General features: G+C 37.2%; 1 protein-coding gene across 1 annotated transcript; it reads left to right on the forward strand.

The window, feature by feature from the left end:
- Positions 1-524: 524 nt before the first annotated feature.
- LOC121379045 lies at positions 525-12,407 on the forward strand. The gene is made up of 3 exons (XM_041507488.1): positions 525-899; positions 8,759-8,893; positions 9,843-12,407. The coding sequence occupies exons 1-3, from the start codon at positions 836-838 to the stop codon at positions 10,058-10,060; spliced, it is 417 nt and encodes a 138-aa protein (XP_041363422.1). The 5' UTR covers positions 525-835; the 3' UTR covers positions 10,061-12,407.
- The last annotated feature ends 8,800 nt before the right edge of the window (positions 12,408-21,207 follow it).

Below are 21,207 nucleotides of genomic sequence, written 5' to 3' on the forward strand. Positions count from 1 at the left end.
ACTAAAAATTCTCTAGTGATATTTTGAATAGTTTGCTAATAGTGTACTGTATAACTACAAAGTCGATCCGTTTTCTGTTACCGACAAACAAAATCTAAAAAAAATTTCTCTTTTTTTTTTTTTAGAAATATAGCAAAACTAAATAATCGATATCTTGTTTTATGGCTAGTATTAGTGTAAAAGTAAAATATTGACAACCGTTTTGTTGTTAGTTGACTAGGACTAGTTCTAGTGCAGTTTGATAAACTGATGCTGTAACTAAAATATAGTCAGTTCAAATTAAACATACTAGTAGTTAATCATTTATGACATTAAAAAAGAAAACACATAAACATGCAGTATATATCTATGTACTCACCGATATCTCAATATCTACTTCTTTCGTACTAGCAGCATCAACTTTTGATGGCCGCATGATCTCGAAATCTGGTGATTTGGGGAGTTGTTTCTTTGGGAAGATTCCATTGGTACATTTGTGATCGCATATAGGTTTGAGAATCGTGGCTGTTGTTAAACATATTGCCATCACGCTATAGGCAGGCCCCATTTTCCAGTAGCGAATACTAAGTGACTGTACTGCAAACCCCTCTAGGCTGTTCATCGGCTATTGACCAATCGCGTACGTCATCAGCAATGCACCGGTGGATGCTATAGTTTCTTGGTACATACATGTGGGGTTGTTTGCCGTGTGCTGTTTTTTGGCGTTTGATGAATGGACTCACTGGGATATAGGTTGTCGTAAGTCTGTTGACGCACGATCCGGGTTTAGTATTCCAGTGGTCAGACGGATTTTGTTTAGACGCCATCGAGTAACCAACATCTGCATAGCGTCATCATGGTTTCTGTTAACATCGTCGCGTCCGTGTTTTTGGTGGTCGTGGTGAACTTGGCACAACAAGGTAAGACAAAAACATTTGCAACAATTATCACAGGTGAAATTGTGTGGTAAAAATTGGAATTCTAATTTGACATGCAAGGTCATCATGGTGTGTTAACATCACCGTCTCTCATTTTTGATGGTCGTTGCCTTCTTATTTTTTGGTAATTGTGTTGAACTTGGTAAGACAAAATCATTGTAACAGTTATCACAGGTGATATTGTGCGGTAAAAATTGTAATTCTAATATGACATGCACTTTCATCATCGCCGTCTGTCGTTTTTGATGGACGTTGTCTTCTTTTTTCTGGTGATCGTTTTGAACTTGGCACAAGATAAGACAAAAACATTGTAACAATTATCACAGGTGATATTGTGCGGTAAAAATTTTAATTCTAATATGACATGCAGCGTCACCATGGCGTGTGTTAACATGGTCGTCGTCTTCTTCTTTTTGAAGGTCATGTTGAACTTAGCACGACACAGTAAGACAGAAGCAAACACTGTAACAATTATCACCTGCATGTGGAGCTAGCAAAAACAATATTTACTTATTAAATGCAATGTTTGTCTTTAAAAGTATTGACATGTTTCTGATCTAATGCAGTATTGTCAAATCATGCAGTATTGGAAGTATATAATGTCTGTACTTCTTTGTTAGATTAAAAAAACGTTATGCATAAAAATGAATGAATGAATGAATGAATGAATGAATGCATGAATGAATGAATGCATGTTTAACGACACCCCAGCACAAAAATACACATCGGCTATTGGGTGTCACAAATGGTAAGTATATGAAAATATTATTTATATAAATCTATGTAAAACCATAGTGCAATTATGCATATAAAATAATTTATATTTCGGTGTTGCATGTACACCAGATACCGAAGTAGGAGACCAACCTCTTTTGGCTCTTTTGCGAATTTGAAGATATGTTTTATTATCTAAATACTTTATTAACAAGACACCATGTGGACAATAACAATATTGGCTTGTTATTTGTCTTAGCACCATTCACAGTGTCAGCCATAATTACTGGCTTGGCTAATTTTAAAATAACAAATACATTATAATCTGTGTGTTTATAATTATTGATATGATATAAATGTTTACTATTATAGTATTGTATTAAATTTTGTTGGATATCTGTTGCAGTATGTATGCATGACTGTATGCATACATGCATGTGTTTAAAAAAAAATTCAGCTCATTTTTCATGCTTATATATATCCAATTAAGGTGGGCACACACCTTTAGTTCTCAGGGCTATCTTTGCTGTGTGTTAATGTTTATTGGTTAGTGAGAAATACGTCGGTTTAGTGACCTTCACAATGATCCATTATAATTCACTCAGAGTATGAGCTAGTGTTGGGATCCGAACCCAGTACCTACCAGCCCAGTCTGGTCCGGTGACTTAACCACTACATCGCAGAGGTCGGTTGTATGACATTGTACGCATGGTGCTGCGATTGCCACATAACGGAAAGTGAACCACGTGACGAATCAGTGTGTGACGTAGGTGTAGTATTCACCGTAAGCACACGGAGACCACGGGAACAGTACGATATTAGGTAAAACCACGGTACTGAAATTCACTGGACCGTAGCGAGGTTAGATGGCCTTATCTTATATTTATATCTTCAGCGTGAAATCGAAAATATGTCCTCCAGATATGACTGACACACTTAAGTGACCTTTGAGAGAGAGAGAGAGAGAGAGAGGGGGGGGGGGGGGGGGGGGGGGAGGGAGAGATAGATAGAGAGAGAGTGTGTGTGTGTGTGTGTGTGAGAGAGAGAGAGAGACTCTTGACTAAGGAACTAATGGAAATTTTTATCATAGTATTCAGGATTGTTGGTTTATTTTTATTTTTATTTTAATTTAAAAGGTATTCCATGTCCATTAATATATAAACAGTGCATCTAAAAGTTTGATATACGCGATATCATGTTTCAGCAAAACAGTGTTATTTGTTGGGGGGTTTTTCTCTCAAAATGACGTATAGTAATTTAGTAAATGGATACTAGTATATAGTATTTTGGAAACGAACTCTTCATATGCAAATTTATTCCACTTAATACTGATTCCCCTTGGTTTAACAAACTAAATTACTTCACATTCATTCTTGATTCATGATATCAAGCTGGACGAAGAAATTTCACCGAAGTTTGTTCTTCGGTGATCAGTTTCTATACTGATACTGATACTAATACTTGTATACATTCTCTCAGCGTCTGAACTAACGGAATATTGTCTGCATACCTGGGGGAATTCAATACACAATATAATTTGTTCAGCGTTGTGTGTTGGGCTAAAGTCCGCACCAGCCAGTGATATCCCTAAAAGTCGGACAATATATGGATCGACCGACAGTAATTATAGTCTTAAGGAAATTCGAGAACACGAGATGTGGTGAATTGGGATTTGTGAAAAAAGTGGGAGTTACTGTTGAAACTCTGGGTTTCTATAAAAGGAAAGTCTGATTTAAAAATAAGTAGATATTGAGGAATACATATGTTTACCTTTAGAAAAACAGAAGAGATAAAGACTTAAGCAAATAGTAAGACTTCTTAAGAATAAGAATATAAGTTTAATAAAATAATGTTAATACCAAGCTATATGTATAACAGTGAGTGAAATGTGTGAGGTCCACTAGCTACTGCCAGTAGGAGCACTTTATACCAACACTACTACATATGCATGTTGCGCCAGTCTAAAAAAAAAACCACACACACCATCCAACGTAATCTAATATTCCGGACTGCCGGGAAAGAGGGTTGTTGAACCCTGCGTCGTGTATTACTATTAGCTTGGAACAGGCTGGCATTCTAAATCTAATTAACTGGAGTATGGATGCCTTGGGACACGAATTCTTCAACATGTTGTTAATCTATCTCGATCTAGATACACCGGGACGACGGTTAGCGTCGTCTATAAATTGTAAAATCAATAGGCTACGTATGAATTATTTACAAATTGGTCGCTTTCTAGGGAAATCAGCTAAAAAGAAAATGTATTTATAAAGTGATGATGTTCGGTAATGGAACTGGGTTACAGCTGTGGAAGTCAAATCGTGTACGAAGAGCATCTGCGGAATATTGGTAGCGACGACGCGTGTGTTATGGTAATTATACGACGAAACATGTACACACAAATTAGACTGGGCCAGTCTACAAAAGTCCAATTTGTAGATGTCTATTCTTAAACGCACAACTCAATAAATGCATTATATGTAACCGTTGTACATCATTACATATTAATAAATAATGGTCTTTTCCCATGGCCAAGTCTTCAAAGTAACAAGAAGCAAGAAGCAATTATCGCATGACATGATTTTTTTTATAATCAAGTTCACAAGCAGCTTTTTCTTTCCATCTTAAAGTATTGTACAACTATAGAATTTACACCAATATCTGTGGACTAGAACTACGTCTCAATTTCTAGCTTTTGCTACAAGATTAAAATTTGAGAAGCAATGAAGATTGCTTCTCACTCCACAAAATGAATCTTGGGCCTTGATGACAAATGCTAGTATTGTATGCCAGAAAGTATGCCGGGAATGATGTCTGATTTGCCCATACTGGGCCTAGTATTCTATGCAAGAAACTACAAGTTTCAACCACAAGTGCCGTACACTATTGTAATGTATAGGCGGATACTCTTCACCAAGTAAATATATATCCAATTAAGGTTCAGGCATGCCATCCCTGGGCATGGTGTCTGATTTGCCCTCCCCCCCCCCCCCGCCCCGAAACCATGGTAGAAATGTTGTAAAAAAACAACAACCCCAAAACAACCCAACAACATTTATTTGAATTATTAGTTCAAGTAGCCTCTAGGCCTATTCTTTTTATCGTGAGAATATGACTGGAAGGTATTTACTACCAAATCGAATCACATAGAAGACAATTGTAATATATGCTGTTAAAACTGTTACACGTAGCGTTTCAGTCAACATATTTACCATGGATATAAGTACTACCACCCATCATCTTCAAAGTAAATCGGAAAAGTTAAAGTTTGTTATGTTTAACGACACCACTAGAGCACATTGATTAATCAATCATCGGCTATTGGATGTCAAACATTTGGTAATTATGACTCGTAGTCATCAGCGGAAACCCGCTACATCGTTCCTAATGCAGCAAGGGATCTTTTATATGCACTTTCCCACAGAGAGGATAGCACATACCACGGCATTTGATATACCAGTCGATTGCACTGGCTGGTGTCCCGGACCAGATCACTGGCTATCCAGAGACCGGGCCCGGGACAGACATGCTTGAAACCCTAGTGGTATATAAGCATGTAAATAAATATTGGTAATGGTAATGCACTGGCTGGAGCGAGAAATAGCCCAATGGGCCCACTGACGGGGATCGATCCTAGACCGACCGTGCATCAGGCGAAAGGTTTACCACTGGGCTACGCCCCGCCCCTCTGCTGCCTATTAATGCTATGAACTGTCAATTTCGAAATGTCAGACAACTAAAGGAACGTTTAGTACTGTGTCTAAAACATACATTCATTCTGAAAGCTGATTCCACATACATGTATTTTTAATTTCATGTTTTTTTTAGTTCTCTAATAATATTAAACTTATAATTTTGTATTCGACTAGTATAAATAGAAACAGAATAAGCCGGTTTCGGGTAGAGGTGTTTCTTCTTGCAGAGTTTGTGTTAGTCACTGACATGTGAGCTCAATGACAAGTAATGAGTAAACTTATACAAGGATCAAACTAAAAGTATGTGGTGTTAGATTTTGGAAAATGTGTGTATTTTAGACTCAGCACTTGAAGATCGATATCCAGTAGTACCCCTCCCTAGGATGTTGATCAGGGTACGGCCCTGTTGATGGGTGTGTTTCTTTAAACCAATAACCTGGTACAAAGAGCGTGGCCCAGTGGTAAAGAGCTCGCTTGATGCGCGGTCGGTTTGAGATGGGTTCCCGTCGGTGGTGCAACTGGGCTGCTTCTCGTTACAGCTAGTGCACTACGACTGGTATATCAAAGGCCGTTGTATGTGCTATCCTGTCTGTGGGATTGTGCATATAAAATATCCCTTGCTACTAATGGAAAAAAATGTAGCGGGTTTCCTCTCTAAGACTATATGTCAAAATTACCAAATGTTTGACATGATTAATATATCTATGTGTTCAAGTGGTGTCATTAAACCAAACAAACTTTTTGATGTGTTGCCCCTAAGCTTGCAAATTGCATAAAAAAACCCACGTCCCTATTGATATTAATAAAAGTGCTAGATATAGAAACATACTGTGTAAATAATTGTGATCTGTAGTCAATTAGAAAACTGTGAAGAGCTGTTCGCGTTTATTTTTTCCTCATTAGCATTGTCTAACTCGACATTCGGATATAGCAATACAGCGTTAAACATGATGTCGCCTGTTCCATAAATAATTTTAACAATCATCGAGAACATGTGTTACAACGAAACCTCTTGGCACAAAGAGGTCGGTACTTTAGACCATCAACACACAAACGCCCACAGGTCACGTCAGCTGATCCATCAACGAAGCAATCAACTTGTTGCGTAACCTGTATACAAGATAATGGACACATGCCATTTATGGTGACAAAGGCAAACTACATCAACAGTGTACACACAAAAATACGTTTTGATATACTTAAATCAATATTATTCTCAAGGCCAACGTTTAAAAAAACATTAGGCCTACTCTGCCCATATATTTTTAGGTTGGCCAACATGAAGGAAGGAAATGTTTTATTTAACGACGCACTCAACACAATTTATTTACGGTTATATGGCGTCAGACATATGGTTAAGGACCACACATATATATTGTACCGACGGGGATCGATTCCAAACCGACCGCGTATCAAGCGAGCGCTTTACCACTGGGCTATGTCTCTCCCCAAATATTTGGCTATTTATATAGGTGTCCAGGGAAAATGTAGACAAAATAGCCCGCTAGGTTTATATAGGACCCCCTCACAGGTTCGGATTACGCTACGCCATTGAACATCAATCTTTAAAGGGACATTCCCGAGTTTGCTGCGTTGTAAGATGTATCCGACTGATAAAATAGTTCTACAATTAAACTTACATGTTAAATATATTTTCTTGTTTAGAATATCAGTGTCTGTATATTCAGTGTGTTTCTCGTCGTCTTAATATTTGTAAGAAGCCCAAACTGGATTTTGTCTTCAAATAATTTCGTACGTACGAAAAAACGTATTTTAGGAAATAAAATGAAATTTAACCTAGTACTAATATTATAACGATCAGAAACACTTTTAATATACAACCACTAATATTTTATGCAGAAAAATATATTTGATATGCAATTATAATCGTTAAAAAGTTTCTGTTAGTCGATAACATCTTTAAAATTGCAGTAAACTCAGGAATGTCCCTTTAATGCATGCGAATTATCGTGACGATTTGGTTCCCACGCCTTTCTGGCCAATCGCTGTGAGGTCAGGCGTGTCTGAAACTTCTTCAAATCAACAGAGCATACATTTTAAAAACGTCCACATACTTTTAGTATCGAACTGGGAAACAAACTACCTGTGCACAATTTTAACAATGTTGAAATTTAAATTAGATGTTATACGTATTCTAAAATATAAATAGCATATGGCGAGAGAACACTCGAGCCAAAAATACCCATCCCTATAAATAACACTATGAACTGAAATTGTCATATACTAAGATGACCCTAGTTTCAACCCTTTAAAATAGACACTAAATTTAGTTAATCTACAAACCTGTATCACATTTGGATAAAGTTACCATAGAGTCAAACAAGACTCTATGACTTTGAAACAAGGTAATAGCCTTAAAAATATACTAAAACTGGACTCCATAACCGTTTCTTCTCAGACGCCCGTGCGTTTTTTAAAACAAAATATGAAAAATTCATTTTGTGGTAATAAAAATACCAGGATGACCAAAAACCACTTCGGATGTACGGAAATGAATAATCTAAACATTAAAATCTAAGTAAAGTATGATTTCTGTTAGCAGAAATGGTTCTAATAGTGAAAAATATGCCTTAGTGTTTAAAAACTAGGGTATGTCGCTTTTAATGTTTTATGTTTTTATCTATATTAAAGTACACATCATAGGCGTCGGAAGCACGGGAGAGGGCAGGTGTGGGGGGGGGGGGGGGGAGAGGGGGGGTCATTGCTCCCAAGTCCATTGCTTTGCCCCATTTGAAAAGCTAATTAATACACAGCAGCCCCCCCCCCCCCCCCCCCACCAAGTGGCTGTCATCTTTCGATGCCTATCCTATATATACATGTCATGTCATGTCTTTATTTTGAGGTTTGTTCATATTATGGAAACAACCTTTTCCTCGTTCAGTGCTCACGGAAAGTTGTAACCTTTGGTTGATGGGCACCTGTCACTATCATGCAGTTATTCAGCAGAAACATGTCGGGGATATTAATGACATTGTCTCGTGTTAACGCCGTCAATGTCATGGTTACATGTGCGTCATCATTTGTGCAATACGTTCAAATATGTAAGGTTAACATATGAATGTAATAACTACCTTATCAAACAAGCAAAATCTCTTTAATTATATATTTTAATGTAGCACAAACAAATTGATAAACTGTTGATGTCTTTTTTCTAGAACTTCTTTTATTTATTTATTTATTTATTATTATTTTCTTTAATTTGTGCTTTTTGTTGTTGTTGTTGATAATAATTGTTGTTTAGCTTTTGTTGTTGTGTTTTATTATTTCTTGTTGTTTTTTGTTGTGTTTTTTTTTGCTTTTGAGAAAAAGGAATTGGTGGTTTACCAAGCAATGTCGTATGTATTTACTTTTGCAATCATGTTACCGTTTTTTAAACCATATTTGTACAGATATTTGATTTTGCATTTGTAGGTACAGCACTGGACTGCTATCAGTGCAATTCGTTTCTGAAACAGGACTGCTGGGATCTATCGGAAGAAACCAGGGGCATGCATCTGAAGCCCTGCAAAGGAAACGCCACGGGCTGTCAAAAACAGAAGCAGGAGTGTAAGCGTTTAACCCTTTTTCACACTACATAATCTGAAAAAAAAGTTTGTTTATTTTGTTTAACGATACCACTAGAGCACACTGATTTATTAATCATCGGCTATTAGATGATAAAACTTTGGTAATTTTGACATTTAGTCTTAGTGAGGAATCCCGCTACATTGTTCCATTAGTAACAAGAGATCTTTTATATGCACCATCCCACAGACTGGCTAGCACATACCACGGCCTTTGATATACCAGTTGCGGAGCACTGGCTGGAACGAGAAATAGCCCTATGGGCCCACTGGCGGGGATCGCTATAGAGTCTGAAAGACAAAACCGTATTACCAAATCAAAATTGTATCTCTGCACGAGTCAAAAGGACGAAAGGCAAAGTCATGATTGCTTTCATGATCCACCATCAGATGCTCGTATGTGCGTATGAACAAGTGTTTTCATATATCACAGCAACGTCCTCCATCCTATTGAAGAGCCATCCCATGCGCGTATGCCATTAATCTTTATGTCGAAAAAGGGACAGGATGTACGCTTGGTGCGCGGTTGGTTTGGGATCGATTCCCGTCGGTGGCCCCATTGGGTTATTTCTCGTTCCAGCCAGTGCACCACGACTAGTAAATCAAAGGTCGTGATATATGCCATCCTGTCTGTAGGATGGTACATATAAAACATCCCTTGCTACTAATGGAAAAATGTACAGGGTTTCCTCTCTAAGACTATATATCCAAATTACCAAATGTTTGACATCCAAAAGCCGACGATTAATAAATCATTGTGCTCTAGTGGTGTCGTTAAACAAAACAAACTTTTAACTTATCCTTGACAAAATAAATTTAAACAAAAAAATTTAATTTTAAAATTCATTTGGACGAATATAAATTTAAATTAATTTAAAAGAATAAAATTTTAAAATTCATTTGAAACAATATAATTCATTTGTTATTTTCAGTGTACTATAATGACGACTACCAAGAACGGATTTACCGCGGGTGTATGTACGTAGACGCGCCGAACAAATGCACGCAGAGAACCGGAACCTACCGAGTCAAGATCGTGTACTGTTACTGCGAGGAAGAGGGGTGTAATGCTGGCTTCCGGTTACACACCTCTATTGTCACTGTGCTATTTGCCTCTGGACTTGTTTATTTTTTCTCTAGACATATGTAGGTCTAAATAAGTACAGTTTTGTTTATGTGCCTTGTCTGAAGACTATACAACTAGTAATAGGGTCTAAAATAAGTAGAGTACAAAAGAAATTAGGACACAGTGTTCCTTTAAAATAGGATTATTTGCCATCACGATTTTTATCTGTGATCACAACAGAACAATTTCCCAATACAATTGAGTAAATATCATTATCAGATCTAAGCTAGTTTTATCTTCATGAACCAATAAAATTGACATTTACCATTTTATTTAATCCACACCAAAACGTTAGATCATTAAATATAAACCAGTCAAATTTGAATAATGTATAGCTCGGTCATCATGCTGTTTGTTATTTGGATTTAGTATTAGTCTATTCATGTAGGAATATAAACACAATGTGTACGATTAATTCGACAGCACTGTTCTTTATCAATTTAAATGCACGTATGCCTGTGTAATTGCATATGTCACTGAGTACCGATACTGTATTAATATGTTAATATAGTGCAGTAATAAGGGTTTTTTTAATGTTCTTTACATATACGTGTACATATATTAAAACTAGTTTTTTAAAGCACCAAACTGCATAGAACATGTGGAAAATTACTTCTTTCTGTATTTAAAAACATTCATCTAACAGCTTAAATAGTCTGGAGGCTTCAGAATATATCTGGATATTTTATCATGGGAGTACAAACGCGAAGCTTACACCAGGGATGCTCGCGCAATGCAATCGAAGCTGACCATCTAATGATTTCTGCACTAGTTCGTGGGCAGAAGTATTGATTCAGCTGATGTTAAAGCAGATATATCGGAAATATTGTTCTGGCTTGCTCAAATGGGATCTTGACTATTATTGAAAGTGTATGCTCACGATTCGACTTTCAGTATTGTTTGATATAAACAATTGTACTGCTTTAAAAACAGAAGGATTAATATTATATACACGTCTTCCAACTTAATATATAGCTATCAATCACATTATTATACACTGGTCTATTTATATTTTAATATATACTCACACATCAACAAAAAAAATCCTTTATTAATTGACTTTGCAAGTCAGTGCTTAAGAAACTTTATTATTTTATTAGTTTTATAATATAGCCTAATTGGTGCACGTCTGCATCATAAAAGGTTCTGTTTCCTGTAACTGGTCATAAGCAACTCACATGCTAAAGATCGTTGCTACAAGTTGCAACGTGGAAATGCATGTTAAATATATCCCAAACAGGTTTTGTTTATTCCTAGACTATCGAAAAAGCATAAATGTTTTACCCGGAAATTGTGGATTTAGAACAAATATTTAAAGAAATAATAGCTGTATAATGACGTCATGAAAAGGTTAATAATGGTGAGAGTTCCACATATAAAACGTCACATTTCCTGTTTATGTTTACGTACGCGGATGCGTCTTTGTGTGCGTGTGCGTGCGTTCGCGCTTGTGTTTGCGTGTGTTCATATGTATCTATACGGCGAATGTGCGCGATTTCAAGCGTGTGTACCTAGTGTTTATACGAGTAAAATTAATGTGTACATTTAGCGTATACATATGTATCTCTGTCTGTGTGTGTGTGTGTGTGTGTGTGTGTGTGTGTGTGTGTGTGTTTAGGTGTGGTTTACAATGACAGTATGTGAGCGCGTTTTCATACCCAAGGTAAAACAGAAATATTGTATGTATATAGAATGTATTATGTATGTACTCAAACCTGCTTATAAACACAACTTTAGAGACACTGTTATTGTCTCCTATCAACAGACATATAACACAGCCTTCAGTTTGAAATAAAAGACAGTAACTTGTAGAATAGATATGTGCGCTATAGAGATGTGATTGTAGTATTGTGTTTATCTTTAAAGTGACGTTTAGATGTTTAGCAGGTTAGAGTACATACAATGTAAAATGTTATACCTATACATTTTATAGTTTATCCAAATATATGGATGGTAGAGGCCTGCTCTATATGTTGTAACTACGTATAAACAGAATTTTAAAAAAAAGAGACAAACTTCATGTAGATACGACCTGGTTTATATAGACTTAAATTGAAATATACCGAACTCCATTGAAAACGTATCACCCAATTTTCAGTTGTTATTACTATCGCATGTGTGAGGTTGCGTTAAATCACACAATATCCCTTGTATACAATGTTCGGGTTATTTATTGCCTATCAGAATACATCGAGTTATACAAAATCAGATTTACAGATTTTGTTTTTCTCGTATCCTTTTTTACAATTACAAATCTAACTGGTGCATTTTCTGTGGAGTTTAGTATAGTATAGCCAGAGGTTAGGAAATGTGTTATGTGTTGTCTTTATTGTTTTATAGGTATATTTTTTATTAAACAGATTTAAAAGTTCTGTTTGTTTGAATTGTTTGTCAGTGTGCTCACAGAACACGCGATGTATTATTATTAACAGGAATCCGGGATATTATTTAGCTTTTTGTGTTTAATTTAGCTTTTTGTGTTTATCAAAGATTCAAAGACGATGTCTACGATGTCTTTGGTGCGGAATGTATCTAAACGTTAACGTTTTTGTTTTTTTGTCGACACCACTAGAGCATATTGATTTATTAATTACCGGCTATTGGATTGTTTTTGACATACAGTCTTAGAGAGGTAACCCGCTACATTTTTCCGTTAGTAGAAAGGAATCTTTTATATGCACCATCCCATAGACAGGATAGCACATAACACAGCCTTTGATATACCAGTCGTGGAGCACTGGCTGGAACAAGAAATAACCCAATTAATGAGCCCACTGACGACATTAATAATGGATGTCAAATATTTGGTAATTCTGATAGGCTCAAGAGGAAACCCAATACATTGTTCAATACCAGTCGTATAGCACTGGCAAGGACGGAAAATCCCAGTCGAAAAATAGGTCCAACGATGGGTGGGGTCGATCTTACCACCCACGTATAACAAGTGAATAATACCAACAGAGCTAGATCCCGCCTTTCACCCCACCCCCACCCCCGAAATGAAGTTTGTTTTATTTAACGACGCCACTAGAGCACATTGATTTTTTTTATCTTATCATCGGCTATTGGACGTCAAACATTCTGACACGGTTTTTTAGAGGAAACCGCTGTCGCCATATAGGCTACTCTTTTACGACAGGCAACAAGGGATCTTTTATTTGAGCTTCCCACAGGCAGGATAGCACAAACCATGGCCTTTGTTGAACCAGTTATGGATCACTGGTCGGTGCAAGTGGTTTATACTTACCCACTGAGCCTTGCGGAGCATTCACTCGGGGTTTGGAGTCGGTATTTGGATTAAAAATCACATGCCTCGACTGGGATCCGAACCCAGTATCTACCAGCCTGTAGACAGATGGCTTAACCACGACGCCACCGAGGCCGGTTCCCTCCAAAATGTGTTATTGCATGCGAGGTGATGTTATAGTATGAGAAGAAATTATATTTTCCGATAACATATAATTTTTCGACATCATTTCACTGCAATTGTTAATCTAAGTCACAAAAAAATGATTAATCCCCAAAAACTCAGGACGCTTTTTGGTTTGTTTGTTTATTTATTTTTATTTTTATTTATTTATTTATTTATTATTACTATTATTTTTAATGGACGGTATATTTGCATGTCGCAGGCCTATTAACCCAAGTAACGCAGATTACATTTATTCGTTAATGGCCTTCTCAACTAAAGTGTTGTTTATTGGTAATTTTGTCCATTGCACCACGATCACTCCAACTCCAATATTTGTCTGTTATCGTTTGTGGGTGATCCCCACTAGACATTTGAACCGCAGGTTATTAACCTTGGTGACATGAAAGCGAACGCTTAATGTTAGTTCTCATATTTATGGAGCCGGTGGTTATTGTTTTCTTTGTGGACTGCTTATTAATGGTTCTGGTTTCTTATTGTTTTTATAAGGAATTTGTATTGATTGTTACTGCTGGCATTACGTCGAGTGCGCTGCATTGTAATAGGCTGATAATGAGGTGCTTTGGCGTAAACCTGTCTTTGATAGAACATATCTTTGGCAGAAGTCAGAGGTTGTGACCACGACAGACGTGCTTGAACCGTGTTTTAATGGAAGCACGCCAAAACTTTCCCATACCCTTTGGCATGCTCACAGTCAAATTCCTCATTATTTTGATTTCACATCAGCAATGGCGAATCGTCAACCAGGGGTAAAAATCATCATCATGTTCGGCACTATTTGTCTTCCATTCTTTATCCCCTCCCCTACTTGCCAATTATCAACTTCAGTGGAATACTAGTAGAAGCTTGACTACATTTAACAAAAAAAGAAAAAATTACAAACAACAAACACAAACAATTAAAAAAACACACACCATAAAACCACTTCCAACAAAAAGCAACTAAAACTAAACACCTAACAAAATACGAACAGTTTTTGCAAATTTAGAAATTAAATAGAAATAAGTGTTTGACCAAAAATACTTGAATGTTCAATAATAAACAAACAGTAAACCAGTTAAAACATCGTTCAGACCCAGCATCTTTAATTTACAAAGCATTTACAACCAGTCTCAAACGGACCTCTCAAACACCAACTCGTTTCATCAAATAAGCGTCATCACACATTTCACATCACGTGACGTGTCGGCCATCATGCGGCTCCCCTCGGCCCACCTATTGTTTTGAATTCTATTCACTTTCCACACACAATCCTTTAAAATAAGATACAACCAGTTTTGTGTAAATAGAACACTATTTAAAAAAATAACAAATTAAAGGACAGTGAACTGATGTTACAGATTCATCCAATCGGGAGCGACATGAATAAATACTTTCTCGTCTTGTGCCATTACGCACAGAATGTCGTTCTATAATACGCTGCATGTCTTTCAGTGCGGGCCTATGGTGACATTTATGACTGAACTGACCCTGTAGCCCCAGGCTGACGTTTAGCGGGAAGTTCAGAAATAAAAAGGTGTATGTTACAAACCCAATATCACAGGTGAATACACACAGGATGCACCGACTCTCATTCACATCTGACCTTCATATATCATTGCTGAACGTTTGCCCTTTCCAGATAAATAATTTAGTCCTCACTTTTTCTCTTCTGTTTTTTTTAGATCCCATTTAAAAGATATAATTGAAAGAGAAATCTTTGTCTAAGAACTATCTACTTTTAGAATCACAAGAAAATTAAAAAGAATATAAAAATTGACGTTTAGTATGGAATTATCTGGGCCCGTGCTTATAAAACTGAAAGGCTAGACTTTAATAAAGTCCAGACTTTAACTTAATGCTATTTGAATGGCGTTGCCATGACGTTAAAGTCTGGACTTTATTAAAGTCTAGACTTTAAGGTTTATAAGCACGGGGCCTGGTTGTAATTATATAACTGAATGTAAAAGCATTATGTTTCAAATCAAAAATGTATTAAAAAACATTTGGCGGGAACCCCATTATTGTAACTTTGTCATAGCACCTTTAAGAGTATAACGGAATCAGAAGATTCACAGGTATAAAAAGCAATAAGCTAGTGCAGTATGAGAGAGAGAGAGAGAGAGAGAGAGAGAGAGAGAGAGAGAGAGAGAGAGAGAGAGAGAGAGAGAGAGAGAGAGAGGGGGGGAGGGAGAGAGAGAGAGAGAGAGGGGGGAGAGAGAGAGAGGGAGGGAGAGAGAGAGAGGAGAGGAGAGAGAGAGAGAGGGGCGGGGGGTCAATTAATTTTCATTTCTTTTTTCATTGGAAAGTATTTTCCCAGTTTCAGTATCCTGTTAAAGCTGGGCACGCAGTCCTGGGCACACTTCTCAGCTGCCTGTTCAAGACAGTAGAAGCTAATGGTTTTGGGGTTAGTAAGAGAGAAGTCGACGTAGTGTATACGCTGATTTTTCATTTTACATTGCAGCGGTGCTGGTTCAAGCACGCAATTCTGGGCGCACATCTCAGTGGGGCGTGTTCAGGAGGTTGAACGCTCGCGAACAGTTTGACTAGTGCCATGGTACTTCTATCATTACACATTCATTTCATGTTAAACGCAAAAACCAGTCTAGTGAGCGGCGTGATTGTTTGCCCTCCTGAACAGTTAGTTGTCTGTTCTGGACAGAAGTTACTGGTTTGAATGTTTGTGTATATTAATGTATGTGTGTTTTTATTCACCTACAGCACACACATACACACACACACACACACACACACAAACACACACAGTGATAAAGCAAATTATGAAATTCGGGTAAAATCGATAGAAATATTAGAACAAAATCAGCTGGCCTGAAACCTTTTTACAATGTATTTCCATCATTCTACCCATAATATTAGTTGTAATCCATGTAAACATGCGTAGTGATTCGTTTGCAGACCTTACTGTTTAGCACTAATGCTAATATGAATAAATGTTATTATGTAGATTTGTGCATTTTCGTTTAATTTGAGCCAAAATCATCCGCCTTTTATGCAACCTGGATGTAGCCCAGTGGTAAAGCGCTCGCTTAATGTGTGGTCGGTTTGGGATCGATCCCTATCGGTGGACCCATCGGTCTAGTTCTCGTTCCAGCCAGTGCACCACGACTGGTATATCAAAATGCCGTGGTATGTGCTGTCCTTTCTGTGGGATGGTGCATATAAAAGATCCCTTGCTGCTAATCGAAAAGAGTAGCCCATGAAGTGGCGACAGCGGATTTCCTCTCTCAATATCTGTGTGGTCCTTAACCATATGACTGTCGCCATATAACCTTAAATAAAATGTGTTGAGTGCGTCGTTAAATAAAACATTTCCTTCCTTCTATACAACCTCCCCTGCGCGTCCTGTAACCTCACCGTGGTGCAGGGGTGTAACATTCTCTTTGAGAATGGCCAATACAGCACACATTGAAGTTTAGAGTAAAAGTCAGTATCTCTCTTTGATATTTGTATTTGTATTTTGTACAGTTCTTTACACTGTTTTTATTTATATCTTGAATTTTTCTGTTGATGTTGATCATCACCTTATTTGTTTCCATTACCATAGTTTGACACCCAATAGCCGATGTATTTTTCGTGCTGGGGTGTCGTTAAACATTCATTCATTCATTCATTCATTCTATGCAACCTGGATGTGGCCCAGTGGTAAAGCACTCGCTTGAGGTGCGGTCGGTTTGAGGTCGATCCGTGTCGGTGGGCCCATTTTGATCTATTTCTCGTTCCAGCCAGTGCTCCACGACTGATGTATCAAAGGCCGTGGTATTTGCTATCTTGTCTGTGGCATGGAGCATGTAAAAGATCTTTTGCTACTAATGGAAAAAATGTAACAGGTTTCCTCTCTGAGACTATATGTCAAAATTACCAAATGTTTGATATCCAATAACCGATGATTAATAAATCAATGTGCTCTAGTGGTGTCGTTAACAAAACACACTTTTTTTTTTCTCCTATAGATGCAACCTTAAATCCGATGGCTTACTCACTGTGCATTCGATACCCCCCCCCCCCACCCACCCACCCACCCCACACACACACCTCCGTCCCACCGTATTTAAAAGCCAGTTAGACGCTATTTTCACGTTGACTGACATGTTACGTAGCATTACATAAGTCGGTATTTCAAAGTCCAGTGGCCTTTCAATAAATTACGTAACGGGCTTTCTCGTTCCGAAACGGGCGACAATAACGTCATACACGCGGAATTGATGGTACACTTGTCAAAAAACGTTATGGAACACGAAAATTATCGTCACATAATGCAAGTATCAGATTAACAACTGTCACGACGGAGTTGACCAACTCGACGCTTGCGTTGTAATTTTCCCAATTCCCGACTGCTCTCAGATTAAAGGGACACACTTAGGCATATTGTTTACTATTAGAGTCGTTTTTGACAACTAAAATCATACTTTGCTTAGATTTTATTGTTTAGAACTTCATTTCCGTACATTCGAAGTATTTTTGGTCATCCTGGTGTTTTTAATATCACAAAATGCATTTCTCATATTTTAAAAAACGCACGTGCGTCTGAGAAGTAACAGTTATGGAGTCGAGTTTAGTCTATTTTTAGAGTGTATTTCACCATTTAAAAGTCAGAGACTCATGTTTCACTCAATTGTAACTTTATCCAAATGTGTTACAGGTTTGTAGATTAACTAAACTTTGTGTTCATTTTCATGGGCTGAAACTAGAGTATGTCCCTTTAACAACTAATTGGTCGTAGTTGTATAGTTGTAAGAGCGCTCAGACTATTCTCCAAGTCTTTATTGAAACTTTGAGCAATAACTGCTCATCTGTTATAAATACAAGTAACATGACGGAAAACGAATAGAACGTGTGCAATTCGAATTTGTCTCTAAGTAACAATGACATACGTTTCACGGTTTTCTTTTTAATACTTTCAATAGATATTTACCTAAATTACACAAATCTTTAATATTATTTGTACTTAGCAAATGTATTAATTTGAACATAGATGGATGCACCCTATAATAATGTTTAATATATAAAACTCTTAAATCATTAAAAAAAAATTGGACTACATAATACACAATGAAACTCGTCTTTAATCTCTCCACGTTGTCAACATTACTTAAACTCTATTACCAGTGGCGGATCCAGAAAATCCATTTAGGGGGGCCCCAATGACATGAGGCGGTTTGCCAATGGAACTTTGGTGGAGGTTTGGATAGCATCGTAATTTTTTTTTTAAATTAATATATAATAAAATTATAACTGTCGCAAAATTTATTTGGGGGGGGGGGGCGGGCGGGCCCTAGATCCGCCTCTGATTACATCTATCAATATTATTACAACGCTCAACTTCAATAGCTAAGCTATGTGAAGACAATCGAATTTTTGTGGTGCACCTAACTAGCAACTGGACAGTCATAGAAGTTGAGAGATCCGCGAGTTGGCCAACTTCGTCGAAACAGTTGGCAGCCTGAACTAGTATAACATTAATATACACGGCCTATAGTCAAACGTGTGTTAAAGAGCCACCAAAGGGAGCATGAAAAGATTGTGGTTTTTTTAAATCAGGTGTCAGCTTAATATCTCAGTGAATACCATATATTTAATGATTTGGGAGAATGAAGAATAAAGAGTTGACTTCTTACGATAGGTAGGTACCTTAAACAAGAGGCCACTTAAGTATTATATTTCATGGAAATTTAAAAACACTGGAAGAAAAACAAAACAGATGAAAATAATAACATAACTAAAAGAGCGAAAGTTCTGTTTCATTATCACAAAAATTAAAAACTAAATAATACATGTTTATACATATATATATATATATAGTATATATATATATATAATATATATATATATATATATATATAGTTTAAATAATTGGGGGGGGGGGGGGGTTACATGTATACAATCCCGGAGAATGAGCGGCGACGCTGTGACGGTAAGACTCAGAAGGTGAATTTGAATCTAACCAATATCATAGATATATTTTAATACGGTATATTATTGTGTTTAGATGGTTAATTGTTGTGCTAATGTGTGTGTGGGGTGGGGGTGGGGGTGGGGGATCGTGCTTGCATGTTCATCATTTAATTCTCAAGCTGCACTTTCATCATGCGGAGTTCACGGTGGAGCGAGGATTGTTTTGCTTAGAGCTGAAAAAGCGAGTGTTCATATAAATGCATTAGTTATTGTTATTTAAGGCTGGTAAAATATTTTTTTTATTGTTATTTAAGTCTCGTAAAATCCCATAGTATGTGGTCAAAACCACTATATGCAATATATCAACCAAACTATGACCCACAATTTTTTCACTACAACCCGTCCATCAAAGTGTAAACTGACCTTACATAATATAACGGGACTTTTTACAACACTCCTAGTTTTGCATAAAATTATAGTACTTGGTTTTACAAGTACTCCATACATGTTTCAAGCACAAGGCTACTTGACACGGTGGTATAGATGAAATAAAATTGCATACATATATTGCCCAGATGAAACTAAAATGTTTTACAACAACAAACACTGTCACATCTATCACCAGTGGCAGGACTTGTGGTATTAACTGCTTTATCACGAACTTTGACCCAGCCGGATGCTATTTGGTTTAGTACTACCTTAATCATTCAGAATATATAATCCACATTAATATTTTTACGGTCGTTCGCCATTCTTCAATGCTCTTTAGGTAGTACTACACAAAATAACTTCCGGCTGGGTCAAAGTTGGAGGTGCACCGAACGTTTGATAGAGAAGTGAACACCACAAGTCCTGTGATTGGTGATAAATTGAGTGTGTCGGTTGTCAAAAAGTTTCATCTGGGCAAAAAATGTATGCAATTTTGTTTTATCTAGTACCACTGTGCAAGTAGCCTTGTGCTTGAAACATGTATGGGGTATCTGAAGAAAAAAAAGTACTCGAATTTTGTGCGGATCCAGGGTAGTCATAGACGCTACCCGTTATCTCAGAAATGAGCAGCTTGATCCACAATTTTTTTTTATTCAATTTAAGGATGAGGGGTAATAGGATTTATATCCGTGGCGTTTATGTCGATTGATACGCTGCAAGTAGAAGTTTTAAAAACATATGTTACTATTGTCGTCTATGGGATTTGATTTGGTAGTATACACCCTATAGTCATTGTCACACACATTAAATTATCAATCACGGGCTATCGGATGTTAAACATTTGATCACTCTGAAGTCTAAGAGGAAACTCGCTACATTTTTCCATTACCAAGGGACCTTTTGTAATGATCTTCACACATACAGGATAGAACATAACACGACCTCTGATATACCAGTCGTTGGGAAATGGTTGGGATGGGAAAAACACAGTCAGAGAATGACGCCACCAAGGGGAATCGATCCTTTCACTCATGCACACCAGGTGGGCGCTCTACCAAACTGTAACTTTATTACATCTTGAGAGAGAGAGAGAGAGAGAGAGAGAGAGAGAGAGAGAGAGAGAGAGAGAGAGAGAGAGAGAGAGAGAGAGAGAGAGAGAGAGAGAGAGAGAGAGAGAGAGAGAGCATTTTTAACATGCCCCTATACCACTAAGGTTTTGGACATTCACATCTTGAAAGCTGGTCCCAATTGTATCTTATTGACGTTTTAATAGTAGAGCTGGAACACGAATTAATCACTCTGACAGTGTGATGTCGTAGGATGTAATCTGCAACACGCAGATAATATGGTCTGGCGTTTACCGTCTTTGAATACTGCTCTAGCGTCAATTCTCCGAAGACAAAAACGTGCCAGAAGCATT

This window comes from Gigantopelta aegis, chromosome 8 (genome assembly GCF_016097555.1).
Source record: "Gigantopelta aegis isolate Gae_Host chromosome 8, Gae_host_genome, whole genome shotgun sequence".
Taxonomy (NCBI): Eukaryota; Metazoa; Mollusca; class Gastropoda; order Neomphalida; family Peltospiridae; genus Gigantopelta; species Gigantopelta aegis.

Coding starts and splice junctions, on each gene's coding strand:
- LOC121379045 (XM_041507488.1), top strand. CDS start 836: ATGGTTTCTGTTAACATCGTCGCGTCCGTGTTTTTGGTGGTCGTGGTG. Junction 900..8,758: donor GGTGAACTTGGCACAACAAG/GTAAGACAAAAA, acceptor TTGCATTTGTAG/GTACAGCACTGGACTGCTAT. Junction 8,894..9,842: donor TCAAAAACAGAAGCAGGAGT/GTAAGCGTTTAA, acceptor TGTTATTTTCAG/TGTACTATAATGACGACTAC.